We start from the raw sequence: 15,245 nt of genomic DNA, 5'->3' as shown, positions 1-15,245 counted from the left end.
TGGCTCATAGTCAGGGCCACTGGAATGATGCGGCAAGATAGGGCCAAATCATGAGGCAGGGCGGAGTAAATGATGTGGCAAGAAAGGTCAAATGATGCAGCAGAAGGCACATTTTGTGATTGTATTGCTTCATTATTTAATCATTTTAAAACTTGGTAATACTCTCTGAGTATTGGTTGCACATCATTAGTACCAGTTTAACATCCAAGTACCAGTTTAACATGCAAATATAGCAATACGCAACAGAAAGGGGACCAGTCCAGCTTTGCAAAGTGCCTTCCACTGCACGGCAGTACATTTTGTTGCATTTTTAGTAACTTTTGAAGCGTTTGAACTAGAAGCTATACACTTTTTGTTAAAATCTGCAGATTGTGTGGCAGAAGATGGATTACATGGCAAATGTGGCAAATATATAATGATGCAAAAATTGCTACAGCCACACAATTGCATTTCCAGTGGCCCTGCTCATAGTCATCTTCACAGAGGCTTTATCCGAGTTTTGAAGTTTGTTGCTGGGTCCAACAATGAAAACGTCTTGTGGAGCTTTGTGTCAAACTATGGCCGGTGTTTGAGTTCAGGGCACTTTTGGTTGCCCTCTATTGTGGGGTAACCCCCAAGCGGACAGATGCTTAAGTGAACTGAACAGCTGGGCCTTGAAACTTTGAGAAGAAATACACAGGCATTGGAATGAGATGGGAGCTTACCTGGGAGCACACCACGAGCTTTGGGGCTTGCATCACCGTTGCCAGCCAGTTCGCCATTCCTGGGGACCTCACGCTGTGGCCCTCCCCTGCCGCCGTAGTCCACAACACCGAGCGGCCGCTGCGGGGGGGACTACAGCTTCCAGGCTGCTTGGCACCCACTTCCGCCTGCCATTGCGCCCGGAGGCGCTTGAAAAGGAAGAGGCTCCTTCGGTGGAGCAGGGAGCTTACCTGGGAGCACACCACGAGCTTTGGGGCTTGCATCACCGTTGCCAGCCAGTTAGCCATTCCTGGGGACCTCACGCTGTGGCCCTCCCCTGCCGCCGTAGTCCACAACACCGAGCGGTCGCTGCGGTGGGGACTACAGTTCCCAGGCTGCTTGGCGCCCACTTCCGCCTGCCATCGCGCCCGGAGGCGCTTGAAAAGGAAGAGGCTCCTTCCGCGTCGCGGGAAGGGCGTGGGCGCAGCCGGGCTAAGCCCGGGTAAAGGGCGGGCCATTTGTGGCCATCCGGGGCCAGAGGAGGCCAGGCTGGCCCCTCCCATTCCATCCGCTGATCGCCGTGGTAGGCCATTAAAGGTACTGTTTCCTGCAATCTACAGCGCGCAAGGAGGGGTTGGCTTATACCATCGTCAGACAGTTTTGATACTCCATTTGCCTCTCTGGTGTTAACTCTACGCGCTCTTGGTCTTTGCTACTTTTCTTTATGCCCATTCATTATTGTTGGAAAAAAAATCACTAATTGTTAGGTATGGGAAAACGGAAGGATATGGAGGGCGGGGGGTGGGGGGGGGGGGTGCCTTTTAGTAAAAAGGGGAAAAGGGCACAAAAAAAGTCCACGCTGCTATGAGCTGTGTCTTGACTAGAATCGAAGACATAGTTGCTGATTGTGAGTCAGTCTTTGCCAGTAACAGTAACACGGCCTCTGATCTTGCTGCGCTCACAAACCCTGGTGCAGTAACCAAATCACAAAAAAACGTATCCCCTCCATGTTTGCAAGACGGAAACCCGGAGAGCAGATCTCTGGCGTCTTGCCTGAAACAGGCCTAGACCCCGATCCTACTACCAAAATAACAACATAGTTGGAATCTGGAGATGGGTTGGGTCGGGATTTGGTCACTCTTCCATTGGTTCCATGTTCCAATAGGTTCGCTCACTTGGATGCGGACTGTGTAGTTACAGTGGAAAATCCTGGTGTGACAATGAGGGGCAATTGTGATAGAGCCAATGGAGGGGGGCAACCTTGTGGTAACCTATGTATGACTAGCAAGTCAAAGCTCCTGGGAAGAATCCAGACCCTGGAAGGGTTGGTGGCTACTCTAACTGCGAAGGTGGAGGTTCTGATGCATGGAAGGGAGACCGGATGTGTAGACCACATGGCCCCGCTACTACTTGTCAATGTGACAAGCACTGACCAACTGAGGGCAGCTCCACCAAAAGTACCCGCCCCTATGGTCATTGAGCCCAAGGGTGGTGGGAGGGATAATGGTCTATCAGGTATTCCCAGGTCCTATGCTGATTCTGTGATCAAAAGCTTACCAACAGGGTCCATCCAGAGACGAGTTCCACCCATAAGGACCAAGCAATTAACGGCCTGTTCCACCCTAGATCCAAACTGGTTTCCACCTCCCTTAGGTGTACGCGGTTCCTTACCATCCCGCTCTGCGGTGAGACCAATCGTGTACATGACCTATGTCCCCAAACTGGCCGCGATAGGGGGTTATGAAAGCAACGAGTCAATACATAATAAATCAATCCATTGGCTAAGGCACGTCAGAGGGTGTAGATCCATCATTAGAGATGACATGACGAGAGTAAGGCGTATATCTAGGGCCGACTCAACAACAGATTGTGTGGAGATAGAATTTTTAGATCCAATCATAGCTGAGAACTTATTAACTTTGGACTATAGAACATCACCTCCTGAACACTCCTCTATCCGGATCTGCCGGCTCCCCCTCTGGACGCAGGCCCGAGCACCACAGGACTCTGGATTATGCAAAAATGACTGAGTAGCAAGCACACACATTCTCCCTTTGGGTTCTGATCTACACACACTAGGTGGAAATAATTGGAACCTGGGCCCTCCCGACAGAGCCACTGTTGTCTCACCGACCAGCTGGGAGCTGGTGTTGGACAAGGTTGATATAGAGGAAAGAGGGTCAGCTAGCAATGACAAGTCCAGTAAGGAAACATCGGGGGTAATCAACTTTATATCCTGGAATATTGCAGGCCTACAAAAAAACCTAGCCGACCAGGACTGGAATGATTTCATAGATACCTATGACATCATCTTGTTCCAGGAGACATGGAGTCTGGTCCCCCTCCATAAGCAAGGGTTCACTACATACTGTATCCCTGCAACTACATCAGGCAGGGGGCGCCCATCAGGAGGACTCATTATTTGGCTGAACATCGAGCTGAACCTACAAGTATCACAACACGACACCCCATCTCAGGACATCCTCCATATTTCAGTCGAAGGGAATGAGCTGAACACCCATCGAGAAATTTTTTATATCTATGCCAGAGGGTCTTCGGGTGCACAGGCCAGCTCCACCATATCAATTCTTGATATGGAACTGTCAGCTATTAATACCAATACAGGGATTATTGTTGCTGGTGATTTTAATAGCACCTTCGAGCCTCTGAGCAATGAAGACATTTTGGATGTTGGGGCCGTGGATTCCAAGTGGGCCATTCCCCAACTAACCCTGGTCCCTATTAAGAGATGGACCCAGAGAGCGGTCCAAATTAACGCATTAAGACTGGAGCATAATTTGCAAGCAATGAATGGGAGAATTAGATCTGACCCACTAGGAGTTTTTACTTATTATAGCGCTAGGTCCCAATCTCGCATCGATTATATAATGCTGGACATGGGCTCATGGGCCGACCTCATTGATATGGAGGTGGTCCCCAGGTATAACAGCGACCACAACCCGCTATGCATGCAGTTGTGGCGTGCACAGGATATCACTTCTATCGAATTGTCTGGCCATCCGATGCAGCTGACTAGGGAGATAACTCCCTCGAACAGCAGTCGTCGCCTGAGATAGACCAAGGTTGCAAAGCAGGAAGCAACCCTGGAAAGTATCCAGGATGCTATTAATCTTCGCATCTTGGATCTAGATGAAATAGCGAGTCTTCCCCCAGCTGCCCAGAAGTCACAGCTTACGATAGTTTACAATAGGGCAATGGAAAAGATAGGCGAATTCTTCCTGGTCAAAGAAAAAGACGGTCGCAAGGCCCAGCGTCCAAAGGCTGCAAATCCGTTGTATTCTGAGGCATGCAGGGCAAAGAGACAGGAACTGACAAAGGCCTTAAAAACAAAAGATCAACCAAGCATAGTCACAGCAAGGAAAACCTACTATCGGACGGTTGACATTGCCAAAAGTCTATGGGAGGAAAACCACTGGCAAGAATTAAAATCTGCTGCCCAGCTGAAAGACTCCACTAGATTTTGGGATCCTATTAGTATTAACGCCAGAAAAGGGGCAGACCCGATGGCAAGCCATATAGCTGGGCGCCAATGGTTTGAGCATTTTTATGGCCTTTATTCCAGTGAGGACGAGTGTGTACCCACGGAGCAAGCATCAGGGCCTTTCCTCCCGAGCCATATACCCAAGGGGAATCATTTGGGTTAAGTGAGGTGCTATCGGCAATCGCAACAATCGCCCCGGGTAAAGCCGCTGGCCCCGATGGTCTTCCTGGTGACCTCATGTTGCATGATAAAAATCTCTGGGCTTGTTTTATACTTCGGATCCTTAACCTTGTCGGGAGCGGACACCCAGTGCCCGACTCGTGGAAGGGGGCAGTGGTGGTGACCATCTATAAGAAGGGGGACCGGGAGGACCCTGCCAACTACAGACCAATCAGCTTGATTGATGTAGCCCAGAAAGTGGTTGGTAGGGTCCTCCTGACTAGAATGAGGTCATGGATCGACGAAGAGGGCATCCTGTCACAATTCCAGGCGGGGTTCAGGCAGGGAGTTGGCACGGTAGACCAGGTCTTCAGATTTCTTGCATTCTATTGGAAGTCTGTTACGATCAAGAAAGGCAGCCTCTATTTGGCTTTTATTGACTTAAGAACGGCCTTCGACCTGGTCCCTCGTGCCAAGCTGTGGCAGACAATGCAAGACCTCGGTACTCCCGCCCCAATTCTGGACCTCATCAAACGACTCCATGAGGGGAACTATGCGAGAGTGAGGTGGGGTAACCAGAGCCAACTGACAGAGAGGATAGCGGTCAACAGAAGGGCCTGCCATGGTTGTGTTATGGCCCCGACCCTGTTCTCCCTTTTTGTCAATGGGGGGATGAGCCATTTGAGGGAGGACGGAGCCGATGCCCCAACCATGGCAGGCGAAAAAATCCCCACGCTGCTTTTTGCGGACGACACCCTGCGAAAAGCCCCATGGGGCTACAAAAACAACTTGACCGCTTCACCTAGTTTTGTGATGCCAGAGGTCTAATCATAAACACATCTAAAACTAAATTAATGGCCCTGGCACCATCGAAAAATTTCAAAAATAACATCAGACTGAATGATTCCCCCCTGGAACTCGTTGAAGCCTCAACTATCTAGGTGTGAGGCTTAATAGTCGAATGAATTGGTCCTCGCACCTGGCTAAGATGCTTCTCAATCACAAAAGAGTAGCGGGCGCCATTGCCAAACATCAGCGCCTTTCCTATAGTCGACCAGTGGGTCCTGCCATCAAGATCTACGAGGCAAAGGCTTTGCCTTCATCTTTATATGGAGCGGAGCTGTGGAGCTTCGAGAGGGTCACAGACCTAGTCATGTCAGAGAATAAGTATTTTAGGGACTTGGTCTCGCTTCCTTCTTCGACCCCACTAGTTCCGCTCCTTTACGATCTGGGGAGACACCCTATCAACGAGGTGGCGAGATTGTGTCCCGTGCTGTTCTGGACGCGCCTAAGAAGGACACCGGAGCTACATCACTATGCTGCTGCATTGACCGAATTAATAGAACTCGATACAGACCACAAATTAGCTTGGCTAACTAATTTAAAACAGCTAGTGGGGGACATTGGTTTGGGAGAAGCGTGGGCAAGTCGGGACCCGCCGGCCAAAATAGTTGTGAAAAAGGCATATTGAGATTGGGTGGCGGCAGCTGCATCTAGAAGTCTGAATTGTGGCACCCTGACAGAATCTTTTTGAGTGCCAAGCCAGCGCCCAAACTAGAATCCCTTTTGGATGTCATTGAGTCCCCGAAAGGTAGGGCCTTGTATCTGAAGTTCCGGTTTGGTACCCTTCCAGTGAACGATTTTAAAGCAGGTTGGAGGCACATGAGGGGGACCGAGTTGGGGTGCTCATGCTTTGCTTCCCCTACGGAATCAGTTGCTCATTTCCTCTTTGCCTGCCCAGCGTATGGCCAGGCAAGGAGGAAATGGCTGAAACTCGTCTGTTTTAACCTGGGTTGCAGAGATCATGGGGCTGCGATGCGCATCTTGGCATCCGGGACCTCTATCCCCAGTCTGGTATGTGGGTTGGCCAAATACTTGGGATGTGCATGGTTGAAGAGGATGAAACTTTATGATAAGACCCAAACACTGGCTGTGGAACCGTAGACTGCTATCCTGTAATGATGTGTACCACGTCTTCTATGATGTTTTATCAGCTTAAATTGATATATGATTACATTCGTATCTTAAATGTTTGTATTGTATACCATGGATAAGACTTTATACACATTATAGTTTTTTGTATATACTGTGCTATGTTTTTTTTAAAAAACGTCTTTTTTATGCTTTTTTAAAACTTTTATGATATTGTATATCGAATAAAGTTATACAATCAATCGGAATGGGATGCAAGGGTAAAGCTGAAAGCCAGAGGCATGTGGCAGAGAGAAAGCATACTGTTTAGCAATATAAGAGGCATTTACTTTGAGGTTTGTGGCTGAAATAATATGTGTGTTTTCTTGTTTTTTATATCCACTTTGATTTGATTCTAATGTTTTCTTCACACTTGTGCTTAAAAATGCTATATTTGGATCCCCCTTCCTTCCAACAATTTGCAGTAAATATGTGGTGTAAAATCCACCATTTGAAGCAATTTTTTTCATAATTTTCTCGCGCACCCTCCTTTTGCAGTTTGGGCCCGCTCGCTTATTAAATTAGGGTACAGCATTTTTCACCTCACCACTTTCAAAATCCACCAGCCGCCACTGCTCTTGGCACAACACAGTGCACGGGCTAATCCCCCACTGGGCGCGTTTTCGACGGTTCCTCCCGCCTAGCACTTCAATGTTTTGCTGCTGGCTGCCACGTCACAAGTGGCATCCAATACTCCCACCGCTTCCTCCCCCCTGCACTGCGTGGCTTGGACTGATCTTTCGCCCGACCTTTGCCGGTGCCGTCCACTCCGATGAGTACCTGTTCGTCCACTCTAGTGAGTACCTGTGTCAGCTGAGGGTGTCGGGAGGGACTGACATGTTCCCTGCCTCTCCCTCCTCTGTCGTTGCGGGTGACCCACCTTCGTTTCAGCGTCCCCTCCCGTGCATGGTACTGCTCTGGCCCGACAAATCTCTACCAAAGCAATGCATTCCCCTTCATCATTGTCTAACCAGCGTCTGATTGGTAACGCGGGAACTCGGGCAATGCCCGAGGGGCTGGTATGCAAATCCCAGCTGTGGGCTGCTTTTTGAGCTGCCTGGTGGGGGGGCGATTTAGGCGGTTATGGTTTCTAGGTTGTTCGATGGTGAGCAAAATGGCCTTGCTTGTTTTCAGGTGTTTCACCAGTGTAAACTAATCCATGCATTTTTTTAAACCCCCCCCCCCCTTATAAAATTTTGCAGAAGCAGTGTTTTGCGGAAAGGAAATATGCAAATGTGGGCCACTTTTGTTTGTGTGCCCAGGCCGATTTTTAATCCCAATCCAACCCTGTGTCTAACACACTATAGTATAGTGTGTTGGACAATGTTAGGCCCTAGAGGATACAGAGTTGATGTGTGGCAAAGCTGTCCAGCACTCACCAGCCTATCCAATGGGGGCGTTGTCATCAGTCGCAAGGCAAATAAACATGTTGGGGTAGTTGGTACCGGAGTCCGCTCAGTCAGGCACATGCACATGCCTTCTCACAGTGTAGATTGTAGCAAAGGTGGATGCCTTCTGTTGCAGGCATTCGAGCTCTACTCCTCCAAGTTCCAGAGTGGTGCACCGCCTAGCCGTCTTCCATCTTTGTAGTGCGGCAAAGCCCACAGTCCAAAGTGTTGGGCATATCCAGCAATGGAGACATGTTTCACCTCCAGTGAGTCTCAGGAGCTTTAATCATCAGTTGCTGGGGTCTTTCCAGCCCATGGTGATGCTGGTGCGATGGCTAGCGATTCTGAGCCTAGGCTGGGTGCTCTTCGGCTAAGCGTCCATCTTCTTAGGCTTCTGGCCATGTCTCCCACAGTGGATTTTGTTTATTCTGGAAACTGTCATAGCACGTCACTGGTTGCAGTCAAGGACAAGCTATCTTGGGCAGGGCTCTGGGCAGTGTTACACTAAGTTGCGATTATGAGTAGAATATGTAGAAAGTCTTGTTTCTGGGCAGGGCAGGCTGGCAGCTCTGGTAATGGGTTGAGTATACTGGCAGTTGTATTCCTAAGCAGAGAATAGAATGTAGGGAGTCCGGACATAGGCAGAGGCTTATGATAATCTTGCTCAGGTGCAAAGCATCCTGGGAGACATTGCCAAGGGTAAAGTATGCTAGTAGCCTTGATTATAGGCAGAAAATGCTGATAGATGTGATCATGAACAGATTATGCTTGAAGTCATGATAATGGGCATAGCATACAGCAAGTCATTCTCTTTGGCATAGGCAGAGCATGATCATGGGAAAATGGCTACTGTTCTTTTGGTTTAGCTGGAATCTTTCCAGAGGTGAACAGCATATTTGTTAGTTCTCGTCAGATTTGCTGTTGACTGACCTAGGACCTTTCCACCCCAATACGTCTGAGCTGCATAGAGTTTGTGAACAATTTCTCCTTAATGTGATGTCTTGATATTTCAATTTCAGGGTTGAATTTAGCGTATTTGGTACTCCCGAGCAGACACACCGTCACAGACACTGGACTGTCTTTTCTCTGCAATCTGCAGGGGCTGCTGGAGCTGGACCTGACAGATTACAGTCGGATCAGTGATGAGGGAGTGAAGCACTTGGCCCACCTCAAAAGGTTAGTACACATAAAGGGGTTGTGATGTGGGTCCTCAGGGATTACATTGGGGAGGTTGAACACTCCATGTTTTTCTGATGTACATTTCTAACTTCCAATTTCTTCACCATGTGAATCTTCCCTGACTCAAGACTGGATCCAGAAAACTCTCTACAACAGCTCCTGCATTCCTGCAGATGGTTCCATGGCCTTTGTCACAACTCCGTTCCGTATTTGGACATAAAAATATAGAGATGCATATCAATGCCACTCGTGCACTCTGATGTCACTTCCCTTTCTTCCTCACCTTTGACATGGAACTGGGGCCACCTTCTTTTTGGCTACTCTACCAAGCGTTTCAAATTTCCATAGACCGTGTGCAGGGATGGCTCACCCCCAACCGACAGGGTTTTAGTCATGCCTCGTGTCGCAAGTAGATGTCCATTATGGATCTGCACAACATCTGCCTTTTGTATTTTGCAACTAAACACAAGTCTACGTCATGCAACAAATGTTCCCTGGTGCACCCGAAGGCATCAGGAAGCCAAACTCCAATTCATGATGCTATTCCTAGTACCTTTTGCCATTTGTAGTTAAGTCCAGGACAAAGTCAAAAGACAAGTTGAAAAGAAGCTAAATAAGTTCAAGCAAGGTTCTGTACCTGCTCTGCTGTCCTCCTCCTGGGGGAAATCTCACTGTCTGTACTCGAAGCGGACGAATCCAGCTTCAGTGCCTGACTCTGACCCAGTTCTGGAGCCAAAGTGTCCCACATTTACAGGGTCAATTTCAACTCTGCAATATATTGTGGCCTTCAGGGAGGCCATACTGCAACTATTAAAGATGGTTAGAGATCCATATGGAACGTTCATGGGCCCAAAGGATCTTCCACCAGCTGATTCTTCCCCAGTAACAACTGACATCGGTTAGCATCAATGGATCTGGTATCTGGGCCAGGCCTCAACTTCATTACCGTCGGTGGCTGTTCCTTGACTGGCGTTGGTCCAGGCTATGAAGGCACTGGTTCTGTACTTTGCTTTGATGGCAGATCTGGAGAAGATGTTTGCTAGGGTACCCCCTTTGCCACGCTATATGATTACCATATGGTACAACCTCAGGTTGGGGATGACTCTTCTCCTGTCCTCTCCCTTTCCTCGTAGGCAGTATTTCAGTTGGATGGTATTTATGTTCACTTCACCTGAATAAGTTTACACACCAATTATTAGCAAAGGATGAATTGATCCCTTTGGCATATGTCAATTGTAATGATCGGCACCCCAGATTAAAACCATGCAAATTACTGTGGTCCCTAATAGTATAGATACATTTACACTGATGTATATATGGCAGCAATCCTAATAACCACATTAGCAACAATTTATTTTAGTCTAGATTGTACAGTGCAAGAAGGGTGATTAGGTGAAAAGGTTTTAAGTGTAACAGGTGAATGGAAGGCTGAAACGAAGTATTGGCAGGGAATGTCCTGTGATTTGACATGTCACCAGAAACAAATCGCCCTTAAGGTCCCAACTGAAGAAAGTTCCTCTTTTGTGAAAAAAATACACAAAGCTACAAAGGTGTCGGATCTACAGATGCCCACTGAGGCTAACATTTTGACGAGGTCTTGCAGATTGGGACTTTGTCCTTGGAGCCCTTATTTTCATTTAATAAAGCCTTGACTGAGCTCCTCATGGCAGCCTAGTCCAGAACTTGCTCACCAACTTCAGTGCGTCACCTTCTCGCAAGGCAGTTAGGAAAAAACAATGGTCCAGAGCAATTTCAAAGATATGGTAAAATGATAGACAGACCATAATAGGCTGCTATAAGTTTGTCAGTCAGTTAATTCCTTTATTTTCGATAAATTAATATCATATAAAGACAAGAAAACACAGTCATAAAAAGTATACAATCAATTACAATAAATGTAAAATAGATCTGAAAGAGACACGTTAGTATTAGATTCCTTACCTTAGAATATCCCCAGGCGTCAGACTGGATCCGGAAAATTTTGCGTAGCAGTACCCTTGCGCGTCAGTAGGCGTCGTCTGCGGCTCCGCGTCCGTCGTCAGCGTCGTGGGCGCCGTGATGACGTCGTCGGAGTACTTAGACGCCGCCTCCGCGTGCTGACGTCAGTTCTTCTTTTTTCCGCGCCAGCAAGCGCAGATCTGGAAAAAGCAGTAACCCTAGTCAATTTTGACTAACTTTTTTGATCCTTTTTGATCCTGTTTCGAAGTCTCTCGACTCCGAATCGGTGCCTTAGGGATGCCCGGCTTCAGCACTGTGACGATTGCGACCGGCTGATGTCGGTCACGGATCCTCACCGCGTCTGTTTGTCGACTGTCGGGCCCTTTCTTCGAAAGCCAGGCGGGAGCGGTCCCGTAGGCGCCTCGAACTCCGACAGTCGGTTCCGCGCCGTGAGAGGTCCCGATCCCACGGGAGGTCGAGGGACAGGTCGATGGCCCGGAGCCACCACAGCTCCGAGAGTAGGCCTCACTCTTCCGGGTCGAAGTCGTCGTCAGGTAAGAGGCACAAGAAGTCCAAGCGGCGTCATCGCTCCTCGGACTCCCCCCGACGCTCGCGCGATGCGGCCGGGGGTTCGGGTGACACCGCCCACGCGGCTCCGTCGGAGTCGCGGGCGCCGCGTTCGGCTCCACACCCTCCGGTCCCTGGGCTGAACGCGACACAGGAGGAGATCGAGCGCTTCCTCATGGCCATGAGGAAACTCTCTCCTCCGACGGGTTCCGCGACGCCTCCGGGCCCAGCGGACCCGTCTGGGAGCCCTAGCGGGTCGGCGGCTCCGGCCCGACGCCGTCGGGTGCTTCGCCCCGACGCCGCCGGCGCCTTCGGGCCCGGCGCCGCAGGTCCCTGTTATCCCGACGCCGCCGGTGCCTTCGGGCCCGGCGCCGAGTGGTCCAGTTGTCCCGACGCCGCCGGCGCCGCAGGCCGCCGCTGGGCCCTCCTCGGGATCTGGTTAGTCGCCGGTGGATCTGACGACCTCCCCGGCGTCGCACCCTCAGGTGTCGCCTCCGGCGCCGGCTCCGGGCGGCGCCGGCCCCGGTCTTGCCCCCATTCCTGTTCCGACGTCGGGACGGCCCCGATGGGCGCCGCTCCAGACGTCGTTTGGTGAATTTCACTTTTATGAGCAGGCCCCATTAATTGAGGACCCTGAATCTCAGGAGATGGGTGAGGAGGAGGACTGGGAGGGGTCTGAGGACCCTCTGACCAGGGAGTGTCAGTCTCATGAGGACTGGTCAGGAGACCTTGGGGATGCCAGTGGCCTGGACACCTCTCCAGACACTGGTTTTGTCTCCCCTCCTTCCGTGGCTTCGGAGGAGGGGGCAACTTATAGTGTGGTGCTGATGAGGGCTGCCAAGGCCTTGGGCCTTGAGCTCCCTGTCGCGGCCGTGAGGACTAATCTCCTCACTGAGGTCCTTAAACCGCAGTCAAGCTCGGCTGAGCCTCTGCTGCCCTTTAATGAGGCCTTGACGGACGTTCTTTTGGGCACTTGGTCCAGGCCCGCTACGGGTTCGCCCGTAGATAGGAACGTGGCCAGACGCCACCGCGAAGCCCCGGGCGACCCATGTTTCCTGTCCACCCACCCCACCCCCGAGAGCCTGGTCATCCAGGCCTCCAATTCCCAACCGCATTCCCGTCGGCTCCGCCGGATCGGAAATCCAAGAGATATGACCAGTATGGGAAGAAGATCTTCTCATCCCTGAGCCTAGGCTTGCGGTCTTCCAACACCGCCTGTCTCTTGGGACGTTACACCCACTCGGTGTGGGATAAGGTCGCGGAAGTGCTGCCAGAGTGTCCGTTGGAGGTACGGGCCAAACTCGGCCAAGCCCTTGTGGAGGGCCGGGATGCAGCAAAGTACTCCATCAGGTGTGGGCTAGATACCACCGACTCGCTGGGCAGAGCGATGGCTACGACGGTGGCGGTCAGACGCCACGCCTGGCTGAGGTCCGCCAACTTCTCGGCAGATGTCCAGAACACGCTTATGGACATGCCGTTCGATGGCAGTCGCCTCTTTGGCGACAAGGCAGACTATGCGCTTGAGCGTTTTAAGGACTCCAGGGCTACGGCCAAGTCCTTAGGCCTTTCGGGCCAGCGCCAGCAAACGGCTGCCTACCACTCCTTTCGTGGCCACGGAAGGGGTGCGCCCACACGCGCCGCCAGCCACGCGCCGCAGGGTAATACCCAACGCGGTTGCGGCCGTGGGAACCGCCGTCCGGGCGGTCGGGGGCAGCGGCGAGGTCAGTCCACACCTTCCCCCGCAGCATCCGCCTCAAAACCTTCCTAGTCTGTGTTTTCAGGCCCATGTGACGCCAGTTGGAGGCAGGGTTCGCCATCACCACCTCCACTGGCGCACTGTCACGTCGGACAGGTGGGTGCTGCAAATCGTCCGAAGGGGCTACTCCCTCCCCTTCGAGGCGACTCCTCCAGCCATGCCACCGCAGAACCACCGTGTGTCGGGGGATCACTTGCGACTTCTGCAGGAGGAAGTTACGGCCCTCTTGGCCAAGGGGGCCATCGAGTGCGTTCCTGGGCCAGAAGTAGGACGTGGTTGCTACTCCCACTACTTTCTGGTACCCAAGAAGGGCAAAGGGGGCCTACGCCCTATCTTGGACCTACGGAACGTCAACGGCTTCCTCCGGAAGGAGAAGTTCAAGATGCTGACACTGGCTCAGGTCCTTGCTGCCCTGGACCCAGGAGAATGGATGGTAGCGTTGGACTTGCAGGACGCTTATTTCCACATCCCCGTCCTGCCTGCCCACCGGCGCTACTTGCGGTTCACGGTAGGCCACGAGCACTTTCAGTTTACCATGCTCCCATTCGGCCTTACCAGCGCCCCACGGGTGTTCACAAAAGTGATGGCGGTGGTCGCAGCTCATCTGCGTCGGTTAGGGGTTTCAGTCTTCCCCTACCTCGACGACTGGTTGTTGAAGGCGGGCTCGCCCCAGACAGTCGTCGGCCACCTTCAGACGACGGCAGACCTCCTGCACCAGCTGGGGTTCTCCATCAATGTGCCGAAGTCACACCTGTGCCCCTCTCAGAAGCTCCTCTTCATCGGAGCGGTTCTGGACTCGGCGCGGTTTCGGGTTTATCCACCCGAACAGCGGGTCCGGGATATTCAGGCTCTGATTCCCATATTTCAGCCGTTATCCCGGGTTTCGGTCAGGTTGACGCTACGGCTTCTGGGGCTGATGGCCTCCTGCATCCTACTGGTGCATCACGCCAGGTGGCGGATGCGGGCTCTGCAGTGGGCCCAGCATCAGGGCAACCTTTCCGACCACGTCCTGATCTTGGAGGGCACTGCGAGACAGCTGCAGCGGTGGCTTACGGACCGCGATTGGGTCAGCGGCAGATCCCTCTCTCTTCCCCAACCGGAGCACGTAGTTGTGACGGACGCGTCCCTCCAGGGCTGGGGAGGCCACTTGGGAGAGGTGGAGATCAGAGGCCTCTGGTCTCCGGCGGAGACCCGGCTCCACATCAACCTGTTGGAGCTCAGGGCGATTCGTCTAGCACTGAAGGCATTCCTCCCCTCTGTCCGGGGGTGTGTAGTGCAGGTTTTCACGGACAACACCACCGCCATGTGGTACTGCAACAAACAAGGCGGAGTGGGGTCGTGGATCCTTTGTCAAGAGGCTCTTCGCCTTTGGCAATGGCTGGAACGCCAGGGCGTGACCCTGGTGGCTCAACACCTGGCGGGTTCTCTGAACGCCAGGGCGGACAAGCTCAGCCGTCGGTTCATGATGGATCACGAATGGCGTCTGAACTCGGACGTGGCGCAAGGCCTCTTTCAGCGATGGGGAGAGCCTTGGTTAGATCTATTCGCCACCGAAGAGAACGCGCAATGTCATCGGTTCTGCGCGTTGGAATTTCCAAGGCGGCACTCGCTCGGAGACGCTTTTCGTCGCGAGTGGAGTTGCGGTCTGTTGTACGCCTTTCCGCCTATACCACTTCTACCCAGAGTGCTGAAGAAGATCAAGCGCGACCGGGCCCAAGTCATCCTTGTGGCTCCGGACTGGGCGAGAAGGTACTGGTATCCAGAGCTACTCAGTCTGTCAGTCGATCCCCTGGTTCGTCTGCCTCTTCAGGAGGACCTTCTGTCGCAGCAGCAGGGGACGGTCCTCCACCCAAACCTGTCCAGTCTCCACCTCCATGCTTGGAGATTGAGCGGCGACAGTTGAGGCCATTTGACTTGCCTCCTGAAGTCTGTAACATTATTCTGGCAGCCAGGCGTCCCTCCACAAAGTCGGTATACGCCTGCAGGTGGAACAGATTTGTGGCATGGTGCACAGCAAAGGCTGTGGATCCTCTTTCTGCCCCTCTTTCTGAGGTTCTTCTCTTCCTTCTTTCTCTTGCCCAGCAGGGCTCTGCTCTGGGCACTA

General features: G+C 51.9%; 1 protein-coding gene across 3 annotated transcripts in view; it reads left to right on the top strand.

The window, feature by feature from the left end:
- LOC144784230 (uncharacterized) overlaps nucleotides 1-15,245 on the top strand; it is a 1,557,451-nt gene that overhangs the window by 1,286,965 nt on the left and 255,241 nt on the right. For all 3 annotated transcript variants that reach the window (XM_078662879.1, XM_078662880.1, XM_078662881.1), the window contains one exon: nucleotides 8,721-8,877. In XM_078662879.1, coding sequence (XP_078519005.1) covers nucleotides 8,721-8,877 — 157 coding nt within the window. The remainder of the gene's footprint in view (nucleotides 1-8,720; nucleotides 8,878-15,245) is intronic.

Source organism: Lissotriton helveticus, chromosome 10 (genome assembly GCF_964261635.1).
Source record: "Lissotriton helveticus chromosome 10, aLisHel1.1, whole genome shotgun sequence".
In the NCBI taxonomy this organism is placed as follows: Eukaryota; Metazoa; Chordata; class Amphibia; order Caudata; family Salamandridae; genus Lissotriton; species Lissotriton helveticus.
This window is presented reverse-complemented; position numbering and strand designations above follow the sequence as displayed.